The sequence below is a fragment of the Mercenaria mercenaria genome, chromosome 12 (assembly GCF_021730395.1).
Source record: "Mercenaria mercenaria strain notata chromosome 12, MADL_Memer_1, whole genome shotgun sequence".
NCBI lineage: Eukaryota > Metazoa > Mollusca > Bivalvia > Venerida > Veneridae > Mercenaria > Mercenaria mercenaria.
The window spans coordinates 34,944,470-34,969,725 of record NC_069372.1 but is presented as its reverse complement, the minus strand read 5'-3'; the positions used below and the strand labels follow the sequence as shown (position 1 = coordinate 34,969,725).

The window sequence follows — 25,256 nt, the reverse complement described above, 5'->3', positions numbered from 1 at the left end:
GACCTTCAAAAGTACTTATTGAGTACACGACCCCTACTGACTTTGGGGTCACTAGGTCAAAGGTCAAGGTCACCAGGTCAAAGGTCAAGTCGCTGCAGGGGCATTGGTCACCATTAGTGACAGCTCTTTTTATGCCCCCGAAGGGAGGCATATAGTTTTTGAACCGTCTGTCCGTCTGTCGGTCCGTCAGTCTGTCGGTCTGTCAGTCTGTCCGCAATTTTCGTGTCCGGTCCATATCTTTGTCATCGATGGATGGATTTTCAAATAACTTGGCATGAATGTGTACCACAGTAAGACAACGTGTCGCGCGCAAGACCCAGGTCAGTAGCTCAAAGGTCAAGGTCACACTTAGACTTTAAAGGATAGTGCATTGATGGGCGTGTCCCGTCCATATCTTTGTCATCCATGGATGGATTTTCAAATAACTTGGCATGAATGTGTACCACAGTAAGACGACGTGTTGCGCGCAAGACCCAGGTCCGTAGCTCAAAGGTCAAGGTCACACTTAGACGTTAAAGGATAGTGCATTGATGGGCATGTCCGGTCCATATCTTTGTCATCCATGGATGGATTTTCAAATAACTTGGCATGAATGTGTACCACAGTAAGACGATGTGTCATGCGCAAGACGCAGGTCCGTAGCTCAAAGGTCAAGGTCACACTTAGACGTTAAAGGTCATTTTTCATTATAATGCATTGATGGGCGTGTCCGGTCCATATCTTTGTCATTCATGCATGGATTTTAAAATAACTACGCATGAATGTGTGACACAGTAAGACGACGTGTCGGGCACAAGACCCAGCTCCGTAGGTCAAAGGTCCTAAACTCTAACATCGGCCATAACTATTCATTCAAAGTGCCATCGGGGGCATGTGTCATCCTATGGAGACAGCTCTTGTTGAAAAATGAAAATGAAAAAGGATATACCGGGTATAAACTGAGAGCACTGACAAGTTTTCTGTGAAAATTGTTCGTTCATGAATGATAAAACTTGCAAATATTAGCAAGTATAATGTTCCCACTAATTAGAAGTGTTTAACAGTAATTTCTCAATCTCATCACCCTGGGTATAATTAGAGAAAAATTTGCCCGAATTGAATTTGATTTGTAGTTTAGCTTGAAATTTCCATTTAATCATGATTTATCGAGTTCTGTTTCTTGGCAATAAATATATCTCTGGCAGTCAAAGTCATGCTTGTTTTCTGGATTTATCAAAAATCATATTTAGCCCATCTGATTTTTTGAAAGAAAATCATGAGTTATTATCACTTGATCGCCGTCAATATTGCCTGGTTAAGTTTTATGTTTAGGTCAGCTTTTGACTTTTAACTATCAAAGCTATTGCTTTAAAACTTGCAACACTTGTTCACCATCAAAAGCTGACTCTGTACAGCAAGAAACGTAACTCCATCCTGCTTTTTGCAAGAATTATGACCCCTTTTGGACTAAGAAAATATCAGATTTCGTAGTTAAGTTTTGCGTTTAGGTCAACTTTTCTCCTTAATGGTCAAAAGCTGTTGCTTTAAAACTTGGAGCAGTTAATGGCCATTAAAAGCTGATTCTGCACAGCAAGTAAAATAACTCGACATTTCTTTTTGCAAGAATTATGGCCCCTTTTGGACTTAGAAAATCAGATTTCTTGGTTAAGTTTTGTGTTTAGGTCAGCATTTCTCATAAACTATCAAAGCTATTGCATTAAAACTTGCAACACTTGTTTACCATCAAAAGTGAACTCTGTACAGCAAGAAACATAACTACATCCTGCTTATTGCAAGAAGTATGGCCTGTTTTGGACTAAGAAAGTATCATAAAAACACCAGTAGGAAAATATTTCTATTATACAGAGACAGAAAAAGTCAGATGAGCGAGGCGATGCTCATGTTTTAACTTCCATGAACTTTCAAATATTCAGGGTGGATGTTCCATCTTGCATCCAGTGTTGTTCCGCGACTTCTCTTAACATTTTCATTTAAACATCATTCTTCATAGAAACTGTTGGTCAGAAAAACACCAAACTTGGTCAATAGCATATTGAAATGGACCTCTCTTAGACTAAATTTTATTCTAACCATTCGACTTTGCTGCCAAAGCTAAAAATAAAAACAGCCCAACTTATTCTCATGAACCACTCATTGATACTTACCAAACTATGTAGGACCCATTTTATGTTCCTCTGTCAAATTTGTTCAAATGAGCCGTGCCACGGGAAAACCAACATAGTGGGTATGCGACCAGCATTGATCCAGACCAGCCTGCGCATCCGCGCAGTCTGGTCAGGATCCATGCTGTTTGCTAATAGTTTCTCCAATTCCAATAGGCTTTAAAAGCGAACAGCATGGAGCCTGACCAGACTGCGCAGATGCGCAGGCTGGTCTGGATCCATGCTGGTCGCATACCCACTATGTTGGTTTTCTCATGGCACGGCTCAAATAGTTATGCTTGGCTACATTTAGGGGCCGTCAGAGTGAAAAATAGAAAACCTTTAAACAATCTCTTCTGACAAACAGCTTGATAGATCTTCACCAGATTGCGTCTGTAGCATCCTTTTTTTTGGACTAAAATCCTGTTCAGATGTGGTCTCCACTGCTTATTTTAGGGGCCACTTGAGCTGAAAATAGAACAAAGTTTTAATGAATTTTTATCATGAATCACTTGGTGGATCTTCACCAAACTTGGTCTGTAGCATCCTTGACTTTGTTAAGATGGCTCTGCTTGGCCTCTCTTATAGGCTGTCTGAGCTTAAAATAAAAAAGGCCTTTAAACAACTTTTCCTTGTCAACCACTTGAAAGGTCCTTGTGAATTTGGTCTGTAAAATCCTTTGGTGAAACTTTCTAAGTTAAGGTACATTGAAATGTTTCGCTTCACTACAGAACAGCTTCTTTGCATGAAACTCTTCATCACAGTAGATATATCTTCACCAAATTTGATCTGTAACTACATTGGTTTGACCTCTGTTAAGGTTTTTCTAATGTTAATACATTTGAGCCGTGTCATGAGAAAACCAACATAGTGGGTTTGCGACCAGCATGGATCCAGACCAGCCTGCGCATCCGCGCAGTCTGGTCAGGCTCCATGCTGTTCGCTTTTAAAGCCTATTGGAATTGGATAAACTGTTAGCGAACAGCATGGATCCTGACCAGACTGCGCGGATGCGCAGGCTGGTCTGGATCCATGCTGGTCGCACACCCACTATGTTGGTTTTCCCATGGCACGGCTCATTTATGGTCATCAGAGCACAAACTAGAAATACCTTTATGTAACTTTAGATGAACTGCTTAATGGATGTTCATCCAACTTGGTCAGAAACCAGGTCAAATAGACACTGTCCACCTCAGGTGAGCGACTTAAGCCCATTAGGGTCTCCTGTTGTTGATTATAGATGTTTATAATATTTATGCTGCTATCATCTAGTTACCTGTTTACATAACAGCACCTACTAAACAAACTTTAAATTAAATTATACACATCATAGTACCTGCTGTAATGAATAATGTCTGCAGTTAAAATCTGAGGTATTTCTCTTCTTTCCCATACAGAACAGGATATTATCTTAATAATGTCAAAATTATCTCATTGCCAAGTGAAATGTACTCTTCTTAAAAAAATCAGTCAGTTAGTACATCTTGTCACTTGGCCAGTTAAACAGTTAAGGACACACAAAGGAATATTTTTGTACATTTTTTGTTTTTATGAAGTACTGGTGAATAAATTGAATCTGTTTGAAGATAACAATAGAGTTTTACATATTTCATTATCCTAACAGAATATTCATGCATAAAATCTTATTAAAATAGCACTGTGGTATAGTTTAATCTTTCCCCTTCATTTTGAACCTACCTGCCTAGCTCTGTAGGAAGAGTGCATATCTACAGGGTCGTAGGGTTGTATAAAAGACATTACAAGTGTCTGAAATCATTTGTTCTGTACTTATGATTCATGTGGAGAAGTTCGAAGTTACTTGTGGAGAACAGGGTAGGACTGGTACAGAATTCAGGAACACTGGTAAGGTTAACTGCCTGCCGTTACATAACTGAAATACTGTTGAAAAACGGCGCTAAAACCCAAAACAAAAAAAAAAACAATCTCCTTCCTTCCTCCCTTGGCGCTCAACATTAAGAAGATAGTGCTAGGACTGGTCTGTCCAGTGTCAGTATAATGATGCTTATTGTGACTGGGTGGGGTATCATGTCATGTGTCTACGGTGTGATATTTCAGTGAGGCAGCACTATAAAGTTGGGCATTGTGCTCACTGCTACAAGTTGATACCATCGTTTATATGACTGAAAAATTGTTTAAAAAGATGTAAAACCCGAACACACACACACATCTCCTTCGTTTTGGTATGCTACATAGAATGCTTTGAATTTGGAAATGTGGAAGAAAACCATGTTAAAGCAAGGCACCCCGTCACTGATTAGTATGTTTTTAAGCAATCTTTGATATTTATATTATAGATTTAGACCAACTGAACCATATATTAGGAGTAATTGGATCACCAAGTCAGGAAGATCTGAATTGTATAATCAATGAGAAGGCACGTGGGTATATACAGTCACTACCACAGAAACCAAAAGTGAATTGGATGAAACTTTATCCTAAAGCTGATGCCAAAGGTATAAATAGTTTCTTAGAGTATGAGCTCTTAAATGTTTGTGCCTCTCCCCACTTCCAAATTATTAGGAGGTAGGGGTTGGGGGCACTTGCCCTTGTCCATCTGTCTATTCATCCAAATTTATGTAATGCATATGCGAAGTGTTTCACCCGGAGTCGTCAAACTTCACTGGACTGTTATTCGGCAAGTAAAGTTGTGCACCTGATGTTTTAATTGGGATCTCACACAGCCAGACCAGAGTTGTGGCCCTTGATTTAAATATGCATTAAGGGCATAAAAAATGTGTTTTGCATGTATCTCAAAATATACTTGACCTAGAGTCAGAAAACATTAGAGGATTATTATATAGCTTGTGAACCAGATGTTTATTGTTTGGGATTTCACTCAGCTAGACCAGATTCATGGTCCTTGACTTAGTGAAAAACGAACATAAAATGCTTTTTAGCTCACCTGTCACAAAGTGACAAGGTGAGCTTTTGTGATCGCGCAGTGTCCGTCGTCTGTCCGTGCGTCCGTTCGTAAACTTTTGCTTGTGACCACTCTAGAGGTCACATTTTTCATGGGATCTTTATGAAAGTTGGTCAGAATGTTCATCTTGATGATATCTAGATCAAGTTCGAAACTGGGTCACGTGCCGTCAAAAACTATGTCAGTAGGTCTAAAAATAGAAAAACCTTGTGACCTCTCTAGAGGCCATATATTTCAAAAGATCTTCATGAAAATTGGTCAGAATGTTCACCTTGATGATATCTAGGCCAAGTTCGAAACTGGGTCACGTGCCATCAAAAACTAGGTCAGTAGGTCTAAAAATAGAAAAACCTTGTGACCTCTCTAGAGGCCATATATTTCAAAAGATCTTAATGAAAATTGGTCAGAACGTTCAGCTTGATGATATCTAGGTCAAGTTTGAAACTGGGTCACATGCCTTCAAAAACTAGGTCAGTAGGTCAAATAATAGAAAAACATTGTGACCTCTCTAAAGACCATATTTTTCATGGGATCTGTATGAAAGTAGGTCTGAATGTTCATCTTGATGATATCTAGGTCAAGTTCGAAACTGGGTCACGTGCGGTCAAAAACTAGGTCAGTAGGTCTAAAAATAGAAAAACCTTATGACCTCTCTAGAGGCCATATATTTCATGAGATCTTCATGAAAATTGGTCAGAATGTTCACCTTGATGATATCTAGGTCAAGTTTGAAAGTGGGTCACGTGTCTTCAAAAACTAGGTCAGTAGGTCAAATAATAGAAAAACCTTGTGACCTCTCTAGAGGCCATATTTTTCATGGGATCTGTATGAAAGTTGGTCTGAATGTTCGTCTTGATGATATCTAGGTCAAGTTCGAAAGTGGATCACATGCCGTCAAAAACTAGGTCAGTAGGTCAAATAATGGAAAAACTTTGTGACCTCTCTAAAGGCCATATTTTTCATGGGATCTGTATGAAAATTAGTCTGAATGTTCATCTTGATGATATCTAGGTCAAGTTCGAAACAGGGTCATGTGCGGTCAAAAACTAGGTCAGTAGTCTAAAAATAGAAAAACCTTGTGACCTCTCTAGAGGCCATACTTATGAATGGATCTCCATAAAAATTGGTCAGAATATTCACCTTGATGATATCTAGGTCAAGTTAGAAACTGGGTCACGTGCCGTAAAAAACTAGGTCAGTAGGTCAGATAATAAAAAAACCTTGTGACCTCTCTAGAGGCCATACTTTTCATGGGATCTGTATGAAAGTTGATCTGAATATTCATCTTGATGATATCTAGGTCAAGTTTGAAACTGGGTTAACTGCGGTCAAAAACTAGGTCAGTAGGTCTAAAATTATTAAAATCTTTTGACCTCTCTAGAGGCCATATTTTTCAATAGATCTTGATGAAAATTGATCTTAATGTTCACCTTGATGATATCTAGGTCAATTTCGAAACTGGGTCACGTGCGTTCAAAAACTAGGCCAGTAGGTATAAAAATAGAAAAACCTTGTGACCTCTCTAGAGGCCATATTTTTCATGAGCTCTTCATGAAAATTAGTGAGAATGTTCACCTTGATGATATCTAGGTAAAGTTCAAAACAGGGTCACGTACCTTTGAAAACTAGGTCAATAGGTCAAATAATAGAAAAACCTTGTGACCTCTCTAGAGACCATATTTTTCAATGGATCTTCATGAAAATTGGTCAGAATTTTTATTTTGATAATATCTAGGTCAAGTTCAAAACTGGGTCACATGAGCTCAAAAACTAGGTCACTATGTCAAATAATAGAAAAAACGACGTCATACTCAAAACTGGGTCATGTGGGAAGAGGTGAGCGATTCAGGACCATCATGGTCCTCTTGTTTTATTATTGGCCGTACGGAAAACACGAGACCAGTTTTCTGTGGTACAACATGGATGGTACCTCCAATTTTTAGGTGTATTTTAACATATCTATACCTTGTAAGATTTTTTTTTCTTTTTGGTTAAATTTCTTCCCTTTGTTGTTCCTGTCCTTTGGACTTAGATATTTTTTCTGAGGACCTTCTTGTCCTCAAGTGCAATGATAACAGGTGAGCGATATAGGACCATCATGGCCCTCTTGTTAAGTTTATGTTGCATATATCACCTAAAGTCATGAAACCATGTACATTTACAGGATGTGGTGGCACCTATGTCCTACAGACACACATCTAGTTAGTGTATGTTAAGCTTGTAGGAGCATTAGATTTTTGAGTCGGCTAAAGGCTGAAAGCCTTTTGACGAGTCTTGCTATCCAACGATTCTCTAAATGGACCAAATAACACAGTGAAGGGATGTAGTTCCAATAGATTTCTCAAACTTCAAACAGTTCACTGCATGAATGAAGTTAAGTTGTGTCAATTCCCTTTGCTATGACCAATATACGATGTAATCTGTCATATTTATGACTTGTAATTGTGCAATTCTCGAATGTAACTCATTAAACATAAATGTGCATTTTAAGAATTGCGCAGGCTTACAGAGCTCTGGTAACATCCAGCGAAAGACAAAAAATAGTTCCACAGAGCTCCAGATAAGATGCGTATTAGCGTAAATTACGTATAGAAATAATGCAAATACGCATGTCTAATAATTTCTAAGCGTATAAAAACTTATACAAAATTACAGAAACGCACACAATTCTTTTTTAAAAACAAAATCTGAATCGTCTGGATGCGTTAGGTAACATAGCCAATCAGCTTTAATTCTCCCACATTGAACGTAAACACGTATCGTATGATTTCTATAAACTTTGCGTGGGTTGAATTTTGCAGTCAGTAAACGGATAAATTATCGGAAGAAGAAGCTCTTACTGGTTTGTTTAGTTACTACTGATATTAAAAATGATTTTAATTCTTATTTTTCGAGAAATAAACAAATCGGCGAAACATTAAATTGTATTTTCTTGTAGTTTTTGAAATCGAAAGTAGATCGTCTATGTTTGGCTGCTTTCACGAAACGAAACAACTTTTTTATGAAAAGATTTAAATAAGAGGTAATTTAACCGTAAACTTCACTGTCAGATACTGCCAATTGCTGCTAAATGTCTTCGTATCATCACAATTTGTAAAATATATTGTTGAAACTGGAGAAAAGTGTAATCGTATCCGGATATAATATTTTGGGTAAATATCGAGCTGTGTTATGAAATTTTAAGAAAAAAACTAAACACAAACTGAAACTGGTAGACTATACTGTCAGTACATCAATCATTAGCCGACTCAGGCCATTCAGGCCTTTGATTTGTTGTTGTCTGTCCACAGTTTCTTTTAAAAAACATTCTCTCCTAAATCACAAAGTTAGTTCAACCAAACTATACAGGAGGCACCAAAATGATAAAAAAATGTCCTTTTCAGAAACGCTGGCCCAATTTTGAAATAATTTCACAGCAGTGTTCCTTGTGAGACTTGACAGAATTTCTTCAAGCCATGATGATTTGTTCGGAAACATCAGTACCTCATAGGAAGCTTCACTTTCAAGAGGAGATACATATTATCTTCATGTTATGGTCGGAAGATTTTTTCACCGAGTTATTGCCCTTTTACTTTTCAGTATACTATAGTACCGTCAGTAAATTCCACTTATGTTCTTTTCATGTGCAGTAATCACATTTTGGGGAGCATCCATCAGTTTTACTGATATTTTCTTGTTTTTTCTTCAGCTCTAGATCTGCTGGATAAGATGTTGACCTTTAACCCTCACAGAAGGATAACAGTAGAAGAGGCATTAGCACATCCATATCTTGAGCAGTACTATGACCCAGCTGATGAGGTAAGCACAAAATGTTGACACTGTGCTTAAATTTAACAGATGCCAAATTTTTTGACAGTCGTTATTGCCTATATGGCAGTGTCTGTCCGTGTACATAGGATTTATAGTATAGAAATAGTGCAACCATCATACTTATTAGCTTGATCATTCGAAGAATAGGTAGAGCTTGGACTTGTCTGTGAGTCAGCGTCCTGATTTGGTTAAGTTTTTGTATGTAAGCTGGTATCTCAGTACCCACTAAGGGAATGGATTGAAACTTTAAACACTTGTCCACTGTGATGATAAGGCATGCATTGTGCAGGTTTCATAACCTACTTTCATTTTTAGCTAATCTGATTTTTAAAAAAAAAATTGAGTTATTGTCATCACTTGATCAGAGTTGGCGCCTGCGTCAGCATTGCCTGGTTAAGTTTTATGTTTAGATCAGCTTTTCTCCTAAACTATCAAAGCTATTGCTTTAAAACTTTCAACACTTGTTCAACGTCAATAGCTGACTCTGTACAGCACGAAACATAACTCCTTACTGCTTTTTAGCTCACCTGAGCCAAAGGCTCATGGTGAGTTTTGTGACCGCTCAGTGTCCGTCATCAGTCATGCGTTGTCAGACGTCCGTCGTGTGTCCGTCGTGTGTCCGTCAACAATTTCTAAAAAATCTTCTTCTTGAAAACCACTGGGCAGAATAACAACAAACTTCACAGGAATGATCCTTGGGTGGTCCCCTTCCAAATTGTTCAAAGAATTTAATTCCATGCAGAACTCTGGTTGCCATGGCAATGGAAAGGAAAAACTTTAAAAATCTTCTTGTCCAAAACTGCATGCCATAGAGCCTTGATATTTGGCGTGTGACATCATCTAATGATCTTCTACCAAAATTGTTCAAATTGTGCCCCTGGGGTGAAAAGAGGCTCCATCCCATAGGTCCCGAGTTTTACATAGACTTATATAGGAAAAAACTTTAAAAATCTTCTTGTCTAGAACCACAAGACCAAGGCCTTTAATATTTGGTTTGTAGCATTGCCTTGTGGTCCTCTTCCAAAATAGTTCAAATTATTACCCTGTGGTGAAAAGAGGCCCCACTCGGGGGAGAGGGTCTCAAGTTTTACATAGACTTAGATAGGAAAAAATTTAAAATCTTTTTGTCTGAACTGCAAGACCTAGGACTTTGATATTTTGTATGTAGCATTGCCTTGTGGTCCTCTATAAAAATTGTTCAAATTGTGCCCCTGGGGTGTAAAGAACCCTGGGGTCCCAAGTTTTACATAGACCTATATAGGAAAAAGATAAAAATCTTCTTGTCTGAAAGTCTAGGCCATTGATATTTGGTATGTAGCATTGCCTGGTGGACCTGTAATAGGATTTTTCAAATTATGCCCCTAGGGTGAAAAGACGCCCCGATCTGGGGTTCACTTGTTATAAGAGTTATATAGGAAAAAATACTTCAAAAATTATCAGATCATATTTCCTAGACTGTTTATTTATATTTACCTGATGTACCCAAGTTATTACTGGTCACCTTACTGTGACCTTGACCTACTGACCTACTTTCTTGTTTTTTAAGATACATCCTTGGAATTTCGATGGCATGTACAGTTTTGCATATGATCTTAAAAACTGACTTTCAGTAACCATGAATGTGACCTAATGACCTACTTTCATAATATTTTAGCATCGCTTTGCCATTTGAATCATGTGGCTCATATTACTGAGCCTTTCAGGGTCATCATGACCCTCTTGTTTCAAGAATTATGGCCCCTTTTGGACTCAGAAAATATCAGATTTCTTTTATGTTTAGGTCAACTTTTCTCCTAAACTGTCAAAGCTATTGCTTTGAAACTTGCAACACTTGTTCACCATCAAAAGCTCACTCTGTACAGCAAGAAACATAACTCTGTTTTGCTTTTTGCAAGAATTATGGCCCCTTTTGGCTTTAGAAAATCAGATTTCTTGGTTAAGTTTTGCGTTAAGGTCAACTTTTCTCTCTAATGGTCAAAGCTATTGCTTTAAAACGTAGAGCATTTAATCACCATTAAAAGCTGGCTCTGTTCAGCAAGTTCCATAACTCTACATTGCTTTTTGCAAGAATTATGGCCCCTTTTGAACTTAGAAAATCATGGTAAGGACAACATTTCTATTATACAGAGACAAAAAAATCAGATGAGCGTCTGCACCTGCAATGCGGTGCTCTTGTTACAAAATTCTACCCCATTTTTGACTTCTATATTCATTCGATTGACAAGGCTGTTGAATAGTCCAGCGTTGCGGTCCTTCGACAGCTCTGGTTGTCTGGCCTGGTTAGCTTTTGAAATGAGCACCGGACTTCAAATGGAAGGGTTTTTATTTTATTTTCCAGATGCCTTAAAATAAGGTAGTGAATTAAGTGTTGAGAATTGTTCTTTTTGCAGCCTGTAGCTGATCAGCCTTTTACGTTTGAGATGGAACTTGATGATTTACCAAAGGAACGTCTAAAGGAAATGATTTATGAGGAAATAGAAGCATTAATGGAGAGAAATAAACAAGGTATGGTATAGGAAATATACAAGGTATGGTATAGGAAATGGTATAGGAAATAAACAAGGTATGGTATAGGAAATATAAATGGATATGAGCCGTGCCATGGGAAAACCAGCATAGTGGCTTTGCGACCAGCATGGATCCAGACCAGCCTGCGCATCTGCGCAGTCTGGTCAGGATGCATGCTGTTCGCTAACGGTTTCTTTAATTGCAGTAGGCTTTAAAAGCGAAAAGCATGGATCCTGACCAGACTGCGCAGATGCGCAGGCTGGTCTGAATCCATGCTGGTCGCAAACCCACTATGTTGGTTTTCTCATGGCACGGCTCATATGGAACATGTCTGTGTCTGATAACCACATGGTCAAATCCAAGTACTGGAATGACTTGTGTAAAAATTTGGCTATAGTCAATTGAATTCTAACAGAGGAGTGTGTATTTTCTGTAAACTAATCTAAGGTTTCTTCAAGCATAATTGTTTAGGCAATATTTCTTTGTACCTTCAAGTACATCTGATATACAAGTTTGATCATGACCTATATATTAATGACCTTGACTTTCATATGACCTTCACCGTCAAACTTAAAACTTGAAAAAAAACATACACCCAGGGGCATGATTTCGTGTTTTGTTTTGAAAACGCAGCTCCTTTTTGCATCTATTATACCAAGAATAAAGAACCATTTGTTTCTGTCTGCATGACATTCAGGTGAATGTTTTACGGCCTATCTATTGTTTTATTTGTATCTAATGAACTTGAAAAAGGTAATTGAGCTGCAAGTAATGTTTGGATTTTTGACAGGTCACCCGAATATTGGTTTGGTATATATAAGAAAAGCTGTTAACCCAGAAATTATTTAACAAGAATATTCAATGTGCAGATAGGAAAAACTGTTAACCAGGCAAAGCTTAACTGTTTTTAAGTATGAATTGTATTCTATTTTTCAGCTTGCATATCTTAGAGAGGTCTCTATATGTACGCCGTAGCAGCATGTGTAACGCAGTGTTCATCAATGTCAACTGAAATCTCCATTATATACATATCTCTTTGTTAACGAAACCATAGCCAGTGAAGTTTGTGGATTTTGTGTTGCCAAGTCAAGTCATGATTAAGCCTTTCATTCTTGACTGCAGTGACTCGAGAATTAAGGTCGTGCTCGGCATCATTTCATGTCAAGAATTTGATGGTTAGAGTTTACGAATGTCATGCAGTCACAAGGTTTGACAATAAAACCTTGAGTTAAACATTGAATTAACAGATGATGCAGTTATAAAAGAGTAACAGTCTTTTCCGTTAGTTGACATAATTGAATCAGTCGTAAGTCTTTCTTATTTTATGTCAGTTCGGACATTTCTCCACTGATCTGTCAATATTTCGTATGATTTAAGCATTTATGTTTAAGTTAAAGGTGATCGTTAAAATTGAAATCTTACTTTAAATCAAATGAGAATGTTATGCATGCTATCCACTGAAATTACAAACCACACCTGATAAGAAGTCTTACTCACTGTAATGAAAATTTCTAATAATCATAATGGACAAAATTCAAATGTTAACAAAGTTTAAAGTTCATAGATTTTTCTATTTTAAGCAGTTCAAATTGATACTCATTGTTATTTTAACCAGGTGTACTTGAAAAACCTCATGTAAGAATCATTTTAGTAAAATCTACTGTTGTCATAGCTAAGAAGTTTTGTTAGAAAATGGAGAATTTTTTTTAGAAAGCTAAGAATTTTTTTTTAGAAAACTTTGTTTTGTTCAGCAAGAGTAGGTTAATGTTACAGCAGCGCCGCCAATACTCAGTCATGTTAGTTTTTTTTCCTTGGCTTGCACTTTATTTGAGGTAGAGCTTGATAGATATATTTAGTGCTTATGGCAGTAGTATGGTACTGACTTGAAACTTTGTCTCTTTGCTTTTTTCCATATAGCACGTTTTAGCCTTCTTTTGAAGTAGAGTTTTCTTTTTCAGTTTAATTTTTCAGGATAAATGTTTTCTTTTAATTTTTGTTGTTTCACACAAAAAGTTAAAGGCATGTTAGAAATGTGTTTTTGGATATTGAAAGATGAGATATTAAAAATAAGAGGAAAAAATGTCCTGAAAAACACTAGAAAAGCCCCTGAACCTAGTGTAATATGTGGTACACAGGTCACTAGCTAGGTGCAATTCACAAATCACTGGCTAGGTGCAGTACTCAGATCACTGGCTAGGTGCAGTTCACAATCACTGGCTAGGTGCAGTTTACTTTAGTTACATGTATAACGAAATCTGCTCATACGCTGTTGTTTATTTTTATTCATTGATGCTTTCATTGTTTATAAAGCATATTTTCGTATAGATTTCTGTTAAAAAAATGTACTTATGAAGATTATGGAAAATCTAATCATGGGAACCATGGAAAGTGTACATGATATTTAACAATATTCTGTTATAGTTTCATTTAGGTATAGATGCACATTTCACTAATTCTTTGATTTATTTTATATAGATGATATTTACCTGTAATTAAATGTTTTGACCTTTGTTTTAATACTATTTTAATCAGAAACTGAACTGACTTGCTGGCTACAGTCATTACATTAGCTACAATCAGCTTTAAATAGTTGACAGAAATGAACATTGCATAAGTTTACAGACAGATTATGATGACCCATTAAATCAACAGGGCATAAAGATGGAACAGACTGTAGTCAAAGATGGAACAGACTATAGTCGTGTTACGATGCCCCATTAAGTAAAAAAAATATAAAGATTGAATAGACTATAGTCGTGTTATGAAGCCCCATTAAATCAGCAGGGCAGAAAGACGGAACAGACTATAGTTATGTTACGATGCCCCATTAAGTCAACAAAATATAAAGATTGAATAGACTAAGTCATGTTATGAAGCCCCATTAAATCAGCAGGGCATAAAGATTGAACAGACTAGACTAATGTTACGGTGCTCCATTAAGTCAACAAAATATAAAGATTGAATAGACTATAGTCTTGTTATGATGCTCCATTAAGTCAACAAAAAGACTATAGTCTTGTTATGATGCTCCATTAAGTCATGCAGTGTATGTCTCGTTGGCAAGAAAACTCTCATTCACAGGTCTCCAGTGTGATCAATACTTAAATGTACTTTGAAAACTTCTCTGAATGAAATTGTATGCTTAATTTTCTTTTTGAAAAAATCTTTACATATACACATTACAGCCAGTGCAAAGGTATCTAAAGCATAATGAAGATTCTCAGTTACTATATTAAGAATGGTGCAATTAACTTGTGACTGCTTGAATGGCCTGCAAGTGGTTACTTTGAGAACACAGAAAGCTAAATCTGTCAATATAATGAATTTGGCATAAAATTGAGTATGGGGACCAGCCTTGGAATGTGTGCTTCTCATTGGATGTTTCTGGAAACAGTCTTGAAGTTGACCAGTTATATGCTAAAGTTTTAAGACTGGTCGTCAGACTTAGTATTATAAACTTTAGATGTCATATATGTCTGCTCATTATTGTCTCACAGCTCATATGCTAAATAATACTTAATCCAGTTCATGTAAGGTGATGAGTAAGTGATGGTAGATCATATTCATTTTCTTTGCAAATAAGTTGTTTAATTTTGATATCCAACCATGTGAATGTTGTATTTAAACATTACTGATAGTTTACTTGTATAATAGAGAGAAGGATGCATGGTCAAACATTACTCATGCTGCCTGGCTGCTGAAAAACATTGAATCTATGACCGTAATGAATTTGCATTTATGAGCTAGGGTTAGAAATATAAATTGGTCATTTGTGTCATCCCCTTGATTCTTAAGCAGTTAAATTGTAAAATTTGAAGATTTTTTATTGCAGATAAATCTGAATTCTGTACAAATGGTGTCTCTGAAATGGCACAGTCTGTATAAGTTGACCTTTTTATAACATTTTGGTTTAATTTCAAAGCACAAATTTCGTCCTATTTTGTCAGTTTTCCATCCAGTTAAAAAAAGTAAAATCACACGAAAGCCTGACATAAACATTAGTTTTAGAACAATTTACATCTATATCCCTTGTCAGAGACAAAATAACACTTCTTGCCTGTGACCTACATGGTCTTTCTCTAATAAGGCTTTAGCTAGCTTTGTTGCCTTAATTTATTGATCTCCTAGGTAACGACCTTCAGTGGGTTTACAACCTTCAGGAGGTAATGACCTTCACCTCTCTTACTTGACCTCATTTTATATTTTTTAGTTACCAAACATTGTAGTATTTGCTTGGTAAAGTTGCTTAATAGAGACTCATTTAATTTAAAGGTGATGAATCGGATATGGGCAGTTAATTCAATTTAAAAGTGGTCATGCAGATATTGGCCATCTTTTATATCTGTTTGGAACTTTTTTGATTAAAATTGACACTTACTTTATATACCAGTTATGTATACTGTAAGCCAGAAATAGTCTAATATCTTTATTTTTTCTCATCTAGGTACACAAATGAGGAATTTGTGAGTTAATAGTGTTTACATTTTTAGGGTCTACAGAACTTTATGAAGGTGACACTGTCTTGTCAACAGAAATACAACTTTTTATACCTATTATTATCTCCCTTTTATCCATCTTGACATATAGAAAGAAGTTTTGAAGATAGATTTCAGTGTAAAAATATAAAACAGGCTGTTCCATTCATTTTTAGCTCACCTGTCACAAAGTGACAAGGTGAGCTTTTGTGATCACGCGGTGTCCGTCGTCCGTCCATGCGTGCGTCCGTAAACTTTTGCTTGTGACCACTCTAGAGGTCACATTTTTCATGGGATCTTTATGAAAGTTGGTCAGAATGTTCATCTTGATGATATCTAGGTCAAGTTCGAAACTGGGTCACGTGCCATCAAAAACTAGGTCAGTAGGTCTAAAAATAGAAAAACCTTGTGACCTCTCTAGAGACCATATATTTCAAAGATCTTCATGAAAATTGGTCAGAATGTTCACCTTGATGATATCTAGGTCAAGTTCGAAACTGGGTCACATGCCGTGAAAAACTAGGTCAGTAGGTCTGAAAATAGAAAAACCTTGTGACCTCTCTAGAGGCCATATATTTCACAAGATCTTCATGAAAATTGGTCAGAACGTTCACCTTGATGATATCTAGGTCAAGTTCGAAACTGGGTCACGTGCCATCAAAAACTAGGTCAGTAGGTCAAATAATAGAAAAACCTTGTGACCTCTCTAAAGGCCATATTTTTCATGGGATCTGTATGAAAGGTGGTCTGAGTGTTCATCTTGATGATATCTAGGTCAAGTTTGAAACTGGGTCACGTGCGGTCAAAAACTAGGTCAGTCGGTCTATAAATATAAAAACCTTGTGACCTCTCTAGAGGCCATATATTTCACAAGATCTTCATGAAAATTGGTCCGAACGTTCATCTTGATGATATCTAGGTCAAGTTCGAAACTGGGTCACGTGCCATCAAAAACTAGGTCAGTAGGTCAAATAATAGAAAAACCTTGTGACTTCTCTAGAGGCCATATTTTTCATGGGATCTGTATGAAAGTTGGTCTGAATGTTCATCTTGATGATATCTAGGTCAAGTTCGAAAGTGGGTCACGTGCCTTCAAAAACTAGGTCAGTAGGTCAAATAATAGAAAAACCTTGTGACCTCTCTAAAGGCCATATTTTTCATAGGATCTGTATGAAAATTGGTCTGAATGTTCATCTTGATGATGTCTAGGTCAAGTTCGAAACTGGGTCAACTGCGGTCAAAAACTAGGTCAGTAGGTCTAAAAATAGAAAAACGTTGTGACCTCTCTAGAGGCCATACTTGTGAATGGATCTTCATGAAAATTGGTCGGAATGTTCACCTTGATGATATCTAGATCAGGTTTGAAACTGGGTCACGTGCCTTAAAAATCTAGGTCAGTAGGTCAAATAATAAAAAAAAGCCTTTGACCTCTCTAGAGGCCATACTTTTCATGGGATCTGTATGAAAATTGGTCTGAATGTTCATCTTGATGATATCTAGGTCAAGTTTGAAACTGGGTCAACTGCGGTAAAAAACTAGGTCAGTAGGTCTAAAATTATTAAAATCGACGTCATACTCAAAACTGGGTCATGTGAGAAGAGGTGAGCGATTCAGGACCATCATGGTCTTCTTGTTTAAAAAAAAGATTTAACAAAATATTTGAAAACTCCAAATTTCAAAAATCATTGCCAATTTGCGATTGACCACCTTTACTATGACCGATAGACTTTGTCTATATGCATAGAAATAGGGCATCAGAATACATTTCATATCACACAAAAATCATAAACACTTACATAAAATATGTGCTGATGATATGACACGAGTGCTAAATTGTTTAAATAATTCCTTTTTTTACCATTTGCATGTTGCTATTTATATACAAGTTATACTAGTTTATGCACTTTTTGTATTTCTCTATAAGGTAACTTACACATTTGATTTTCCTGTTCGAATTTAGTGTTTAAAATAAAATTGAAAATTAGCTGAACAATGAATTGTTTAGATTGAAAATTATCTCAATGGTACAAGATTACTGAGGCATTGTTTTTCAATGATACAAGATTATTGAGGCATTGTTTCTCAACGATACACTAGTACCGAGACAATGTTTTTCAAAGATACAGGTTCACAGAGAGATTGTTTAAATTTTACATTTTGCCTTTTGACAGAATAAAAAAAAATACTGTTATAATCTTAAAAGGTTTAGAAATTTTGTTTGATGCCCAGATTGTAGTCTATGTTCTACTTATTACACTTTCTCATGGGGGGTTATATACATTATTTGATTGTGGTGGCAAGTTCCTTTTTTCTGTGTATTAAAACACCATGAAACTTTCGCATAGCAGAGGAATCGATTCTCTTTCAAAAAGGGAAACAATTTAGTTTGGAGTTAGTGGCTAGACCCTTATTGATAAGTTGAAGGTGGGTAACAGAAAAAACATAACACAAAGGAGATAACTATACATTTAGTTAACCTTTAGCCCACTGGCGTTAAGTGATTTTGCCTTTTGCAAGGCCATGCAGGCTGATCATAGTCTGCATTGTTCGCTCTTCAGTCAGTAAATTTTCAGTGAACACCCCTTTGAATAATAAGTGGTGCAGCCCAAATTGAATAATGAGCTGGTCCAGACCTGACCATTTTAGAAATATAGCAGGGTAAAGGCTAAAATATCAGGCTGTCCCTCATGTAAGTCTGGATTAAGTGGATTGCTTATACCATTTACTAGATAAAAAGTTTTGTGTATTCTTTTCACAGCCATTAGTCAGATAACTCTGTTAACTTTGTTGTGAAGTTTTTACTGTTTATATTTGTTATGGGTGATTGCCATTAAATTTTGTACACAAAAAAGAGGCATTATTTGTTTTCATACAGCTTAATTCAGCAAGTGTCAGCTGTATAATGAAAGGCTGTGATTTATTTGTTAATTACCCCAAGCCCCACTCCCAACCCACACTCCTGTTTACATGACTTCATACAATACATTATCACATGTCGAGTTAGTGGAAGAGCAGGTTGCATTTATATCACTTTTATATTAATGTTTTTTTTTTTCGTATTAAAGGTAGGTTTTCAGTTTTGAGCTGTTTGAAGAGATGAATACATAAAACTGAATGTGAAAGCTCACATCACAGATGAAGCATAATTTTACTTTCAGAATTATTTGGTGTTTTTTCCCATTTTTCATGAAATACTGTGTGCTGTATGAGAATTTCATATAAAAACCTAAAAAAAATCCTTTTTCTTTGTTCTTTGAAAAAACAGCAGCAGATGATACAGGATTTGAAGTTTTGAAAGATATGTTCAACTTTGAAAACGTACCTTTAATATTGTTGTTGAGAATTTATTAACATAGTGTTCAAACTTTGTTTATTTAATGAAATTTTCTCTATTACAATTTTGCTTCAGTAGTTTGATGACTGTTTATGTATATATATACAATATATAGTGTTATTTCTGCTTTTTCCAATGTGTATTTTTCTATTTAAAAACTGTGCTGTAGGGATCTATGTATAGATTATAGCTAGTGGCTTATTATGAAAGCTTTTGTATAGTGTGATTAACATATCTACTCTTTTTTTTTTTCATTTTTGACAAAACTTTACGATACAGATAACACTCGAGTTAGTCTAATTCTGTAAAATTAGAAATCTTGAGGGAATCATTTTTGCTATATTTGTGTACTGTCTGTTGTTTCTGAAAATAAGTAATCATGAAAGTGCTGTTAAGAGCTATGAATAGCCCAGTATATTTAAAAAAAAAAATGGCCATAATATCATGAAAATTCAACGGTATTAACCAATTTCGAATGCAACTGTAGCAAACATTAGTCTCATGAAATTACCCAATTTTACGGTATCTAATTACAGTGTATATTTCCATATTGTAAATGGTATATAAAGTATATCTTGATCATTTATATATTTATGTTACACCATAATAAATCTGTATTTTCTTTGTAATAATTTCATTCTTTTCCATGATTTTTGTTGATTCTTTTGTTAAAGCTGGAGAGTACTGATATTAAATACCATTAAATTTGACTTTACAGAGCTTGGACAGGATCTGTGTAACATACTTAACTGATCTGTGTGTAGTTAAGGCTTCTGGCCAAGTACATTTGATGGTTACATAAATGAATTTAAGGACGTATGCTAGAATTTGGTGCGAAAATTTTCCCAATAACAGAATTTCTTCAAACTTTGGATATTGAAGGACAATCATCTAAAAAACAAAAAAATGCAATAAAAATCATAAGCGAAAAAGAGTTATCTGCCCTTGAAAACGGCATTTCCCTCAAAAATGACGTTTTCAAGGGCAGATAACTCTTTTTTGAATCCGGTGACCTATGATTTTTATTGCATTTTTTTGTTTCTTAGATGATTGTCCTTCAATATCCAAAGTTTGAAGAAATTCTGTTATTGGGAAAATTTTCGCCCATCTCATATACAGGGAATTCTAGCGTACGCCTTTAATTGTAAACATTTTGTCAGCTCTGTTTTTACTTGTAATACATGTGAAAGCTGATTTGTTTTAATATTACTCTAATTATGTCTAAGATATTGTTAAAGTTCTATAAGTGTGACTGTATAATAAATACTGTAAAATCATTTAATTTCGTGGGCACTTAATTTTGTGATTTGGGTCAAAAAGGCTATTTTTTGGGGACTTCATATTTTGAACATCACTGCTATAGCAATCTGGAGCCCCGGCAAATGGGAGGACCTCATTCTGATTTATAGGGGGCCTCTGTGGCCAAATGGTTAAGGTCACTGACTTCATATCACTTGCCCCTTGAGCCTCACTCTGGGCATAGAATTCTTTGTGTTGGGAGGCCATGCAGCTGGCTTACGGAAGGTTGGTGGTTCTACCCAGGTGTCCGCCCATGATGAAATAATACGCGGAGGGCACCTGGGGTCTTCTTCCACCATGAAAAGCTGGAAAGTCGCCATATAGCCTGTGATTGTATTGGTTTGATGTTAAACACAACAAAAACAAACAAAACTCTCTGCCTTGTAACTTCACCTTCTGCTTCAGTAATTAATGAAACCCCTGATAAAATTAATGGGAATTTTTATTGTTTGTTAGAGTGTAATTTTCTTTATTGACTCTACCATGAAATCCACAAAGATTAGTTGCGCACGAATATTAATGATTTTCCAGTATCTATAATTGTGTGAGATGAGCATTCCAGTTATATAATTAGGTCAATTAATCTGATGTCAAAAGATATATGCTCCTTTCAATTAAATGTGTAATATCAACCAGTGAAGTTTTCAGCATGCAGTTTCTTTTTTACAATTTCTATTTATCGTCTATTGAGGATTTTTTTTTTATAAAATTGATACATGCTGTTCAATGCATTTGAATTTTTCAAATGAAATGTTAGCAAAAAGTTGAAAGATGCTGTTTATTATGGGAGAGATACAGTCATTCTTTGTTACAAGCCAACTTTCCAGCTTTTCAAGATCTTACTTTTTTGCAATGGAAACTAATGTATTGTTAAGAAAGTAATAGAAGATTGTAAAGTTTGCCTTTGAATGCAGTGTCTAAATTCATATTCAATGTGACAAGCCATTTTCGTTTTTAATAATACTATTGGGCATGTTTCATCAACCTATTTTCTATCAAGTTGGGTCAGCTAATTTACCTATAAGACATTTTAGAATTAAGATAAGATATGGCGGAAGCATGACTGTTAAGATTCATTCAATCACTGCAAATTGCAGAATAAATCTTTTGGGATAGGCTGTTCTGAAATTATTCCATGGAAGGTAAATCTTGGTGTTATAATTAAAGTAGTTTAAAAACACTTTCATGTATATTATATTTTAACAAATGAATAGTGTTTACCACAGATACTGTGTCTAGTTGTGGAAACTTTTTTTTTTGAAGCATTCACTACTTAAATCATTCCTTTTTCACATAAACCAGTGAATAGTTTTCTCTGTCCTAAAAGGTATTCTTTTCATTCACTTTCTTACCTCCCTTGAATACTTATGACTTTCTTACCTCCCTTGAATAGTTGTTTGTTAGTTCTTCACTGTCTTTGTCTTATCGCGATGTCATGAACAAAATTGATTTAACTGATGTCAATAGAAAATTTGTTCTTTGTTTTTGATAACTGAAATTTAAAAAAAAAAAAACAACAGAACAGAATCCTTAATTTTTGTATAAAACTGAGTGATCAGTCAGACTGGTGTTTTATCAAGAAATTGGAAAAAATGTTAAAGTATTCTACACATTTATTCCATGTGGGGTACTTTTTTTTCTTTTTGACTTTAAAACACATGGAGATATATCTTCAATATATAAAATAATGTTGAATTTGGAAAACTAAAATTTCAAAAAGGAAATGTACAGATTCCCATTTTATGTGACATGTCACATTTGGTCTAAGAGAAGGTTGTATAAATTTGTGCACCAGTTGCAATGTAAATACAAACTGTAACCAGTCTGTTCCTTCTTTGCAAAATTTGTCAATTATTTTTAGAACCAAAAATTAAAAAAATAAATAGGGTGATCACATATTCTATGTATCAGTATATCTTTCATACTATTCTTCTGAAAATTACCTGTACATGTATTTGTAAATAAATGCACCACAATTTGACAAAACAAACCTTGTATGAAATTAATGGCAATGTACACAGACAAATGGTTGATAATCCTTATTAAACTTCAAGAGTTGATTACCCCTGCACATTTCTGCCAGATAATTAGTAAATAGTTTCACTCTAGTTAATCTATGAGACTGGACTACCTGGTACTCCCAAAATCTTTAATCAAATAGTATGTCACATGCAGAAAAAATAACAACAAGTGACTGCCAGTAATCTTTTTGTTCTTCTAACTATGTTGAAGTTAAGAATTGTGTAGTTTTCCACAATTTCCTCTCAGCAGTTTTGAAATTTGTTATGAGGCTTTTTATTTTTATCATGGTACACATTCTTTTTGTTAAGTAATAATAGGGAAAGCTAAAAAATAGTTTGAATGACAGTTGAAATCTTCTAATTCTGCAAGTTTATTTTTTGTCAAAATGTGGTTGCAATAATTCTTAAAGCAGCAAGAAGTGCTATTGTATGGGTTTAAATTAGATTTATACATTTATACTCGTATTCATGTATAATTTCTGTGTGCAGTGCACACTGTGTTTTCTTTCTACATAAACTTTATCATGTAATGGATATTTAACCTATTAATGCGGTTAATGTCAGTGTTTTATGAACATTGTATTTAACTGGGTAGTTTTGTTTCAAAGTTATCATGTTTGATACAGGCATGGACTTTCTCCTGTGCTTAGATGGTAAAAGCTACATTTTTTAAAATGAAATATGAAATGAGCCGTGCCATGGGAAAACCAACATAGTGGGTGTGCGACCAGCATGGATCCAGACCAGCCTGCGCATCCGCGCAGTCTGGTCAGGATCCATGCTGTTCGCTAACAGTTTCTCCAACTCCAGTAGGCTTTAAAAGCGAACAGCATGGAGCCTGACCAGACTGCGCGGATGCGCAGGCTGGTCTGGATCTATGCTGGTTGCAAACCCACTATGTTGGTTTTCTCATGGCACGGCTCAAATGTTAGGAAACATTTCTTACTGAATTAGCAATGTTATACTGATAATAGTTATACATATTTTCATGTAATGTATGATAATGGATTTAAACTCTGACCTTAGTGATTATTCTTATTATCCTTTTTATTACACTAGTTCAAGAGTTAATTCCCCAGACAAGAGTTAAGTCCACTAGTATGCCATTGTTTGTGAGTTTTCTCTTTTCTTAGACAACACTGAAAAACTTACATAATATGTCCAGACTTGTAATGGATTTACCTAGATCCAATATCAAACTGTTGCTGAAAAAACCTGATATTGTCTAGCCAAGTGATGTCACTTTGATCAAGATCTGGTATCAGACTCTGATTGTCTGGACAAGTGATTTCACATTGTACTAAATCTATGTATGGACTGGGTCACTCAAGTTCTAATTCTGTTGTTGCTTTTACCTCATTTAGTTTTATATATCATAATATATTCATTTTATGACCCAAAAAATATCCTCTTTGGTAATAAGGGGGAAAAAATTGTTAGATTAACTGTTAGAATTGGCCCTTGAGCTTGTGTAAAGTTATTTTCTTAAACAAACTAACACAGTGTATTGTTTCAATACTAGACTTGAATAAACGTGAGTAATTGAAATATCATTCAGGTGAATTATTATTTTCTCTGTAAGTTTCGTCTACAAGTTGTCTGACATTATTTGCAACAGAACAAAAAAAACTGAATTGCTGCACAGTGCTCATTACTAAAGTGGAAGTGGGCAAGTGTATTTGCAGTACACTTCTCAACAGCATGATATTTATTAGTACTTAAATAATTCAGCCAGTACCATGTCTTGTTCCACCGAAGTACAATAAAGCCTGTATCACAGGCTATGATCATGAAAAAGGTACAATAACTCAGTATATTAAAAGTTGTTATAAAAGATAGAGATAAAACAGTAATGTTAAATATTTCAGTGGCTGCAATGTTGTATGTGATGTGACTTTGTAACAAAATTTGTGCTGTATTGCGAAGCCTTCTCTTCTCTTGACATTATTGTATAAATGTTTTATAACATAACAGTCTTCTTGTGTTTTCATTCTCTCCATGCAGATTGTGATTTATGTCCCCGTCATAAAAATTGTGGATGGATTTGTGTTACACGTATCCCAGTCCGTGTGTGTGTGTGTTTGTGTCAGTCTTTGTCATCAACTTTGCCATATTTGATAGAATTTTATAATAACTTGGCACAAGTAACTCCTTAATGTCAAGATCACACTCCTAGGACTAAGATTTTTTTAGTCATTTTTCTTGCCCAAGTGTAACTTTTTCAGGATTGATGTATAAACAAATAACTTTGTACAAACCTTTAAATCTATCTGTAAACAGGTCTGTGGTACTTCTAGGAATAAGAAGTGTTATACAGTACCTTACACGTTGGATAAAATGTTTCAGGGGAATAACACTTGGAAGACAAGAGGGTGGGTCGTCCAAAAACAACAACCAAACAAAATGTAGCCAAAATCGAAGAACTGCATACCAAGGCCGACAGTAAGCTCATGGTTCTAACTTCAGTTAATCTCAAGTTTTTTTTGAAAAAAAATTCTCAAAGAATATGTGCCTGGTTATTAACTGAAGAAGAAAAACGCAACCGCGTTTTGACAGCTAAGAAGTTACTGACAATATGTCAAGAATATTCTCAAAAACCTTTTTTTTTTCTCACATTTTATTACGGGTGATGTGACTTTGGTGTACTTTTATGTACCTAGAACAAAGCAGGCTAATCGAGTTTGGGTCACTAGTATTTCCAGGCAGGCGTCCTGTAATTGTAAAACG

The 25,256-nt window shown here is 35.5% G+C and overlaps 1 protein-coding gene across 1 annotated transcript in view; it reads left to right on the top strand.

The window, feature by feature from the left end:
* Positions 1-24,500, top strand: part of LOC123533872 (mitogen-activated protein kinase 1-like) — a 52,960-nt gene extending 28,460 nt beyond the window's left edge. The window contains exons 6-9 of the mRNA XM_045315816.2: positions 4,457-4,615; positions 8,771-8,880; positions 11,283-11,397; positions 12,337-24,500. Coding sequence (XP_045171751.1) covers positions 4,457-4,615; positions 8,771-8,880; positions 11,283-11,397; positions 12,337-12,350 — 398 coding nt within the window. The 3' untranslated portion in view covers positions 12,351-24,500. The remainder of the gene's footprint in view (positions 1-4,456; positions 4,616-8,770; positions 8,881-11,282; positions 11,398-12,336) is intronic.
* The last annotated feature ends 756 nt before the right edge of the window (positions 24,501-25,256 follow it).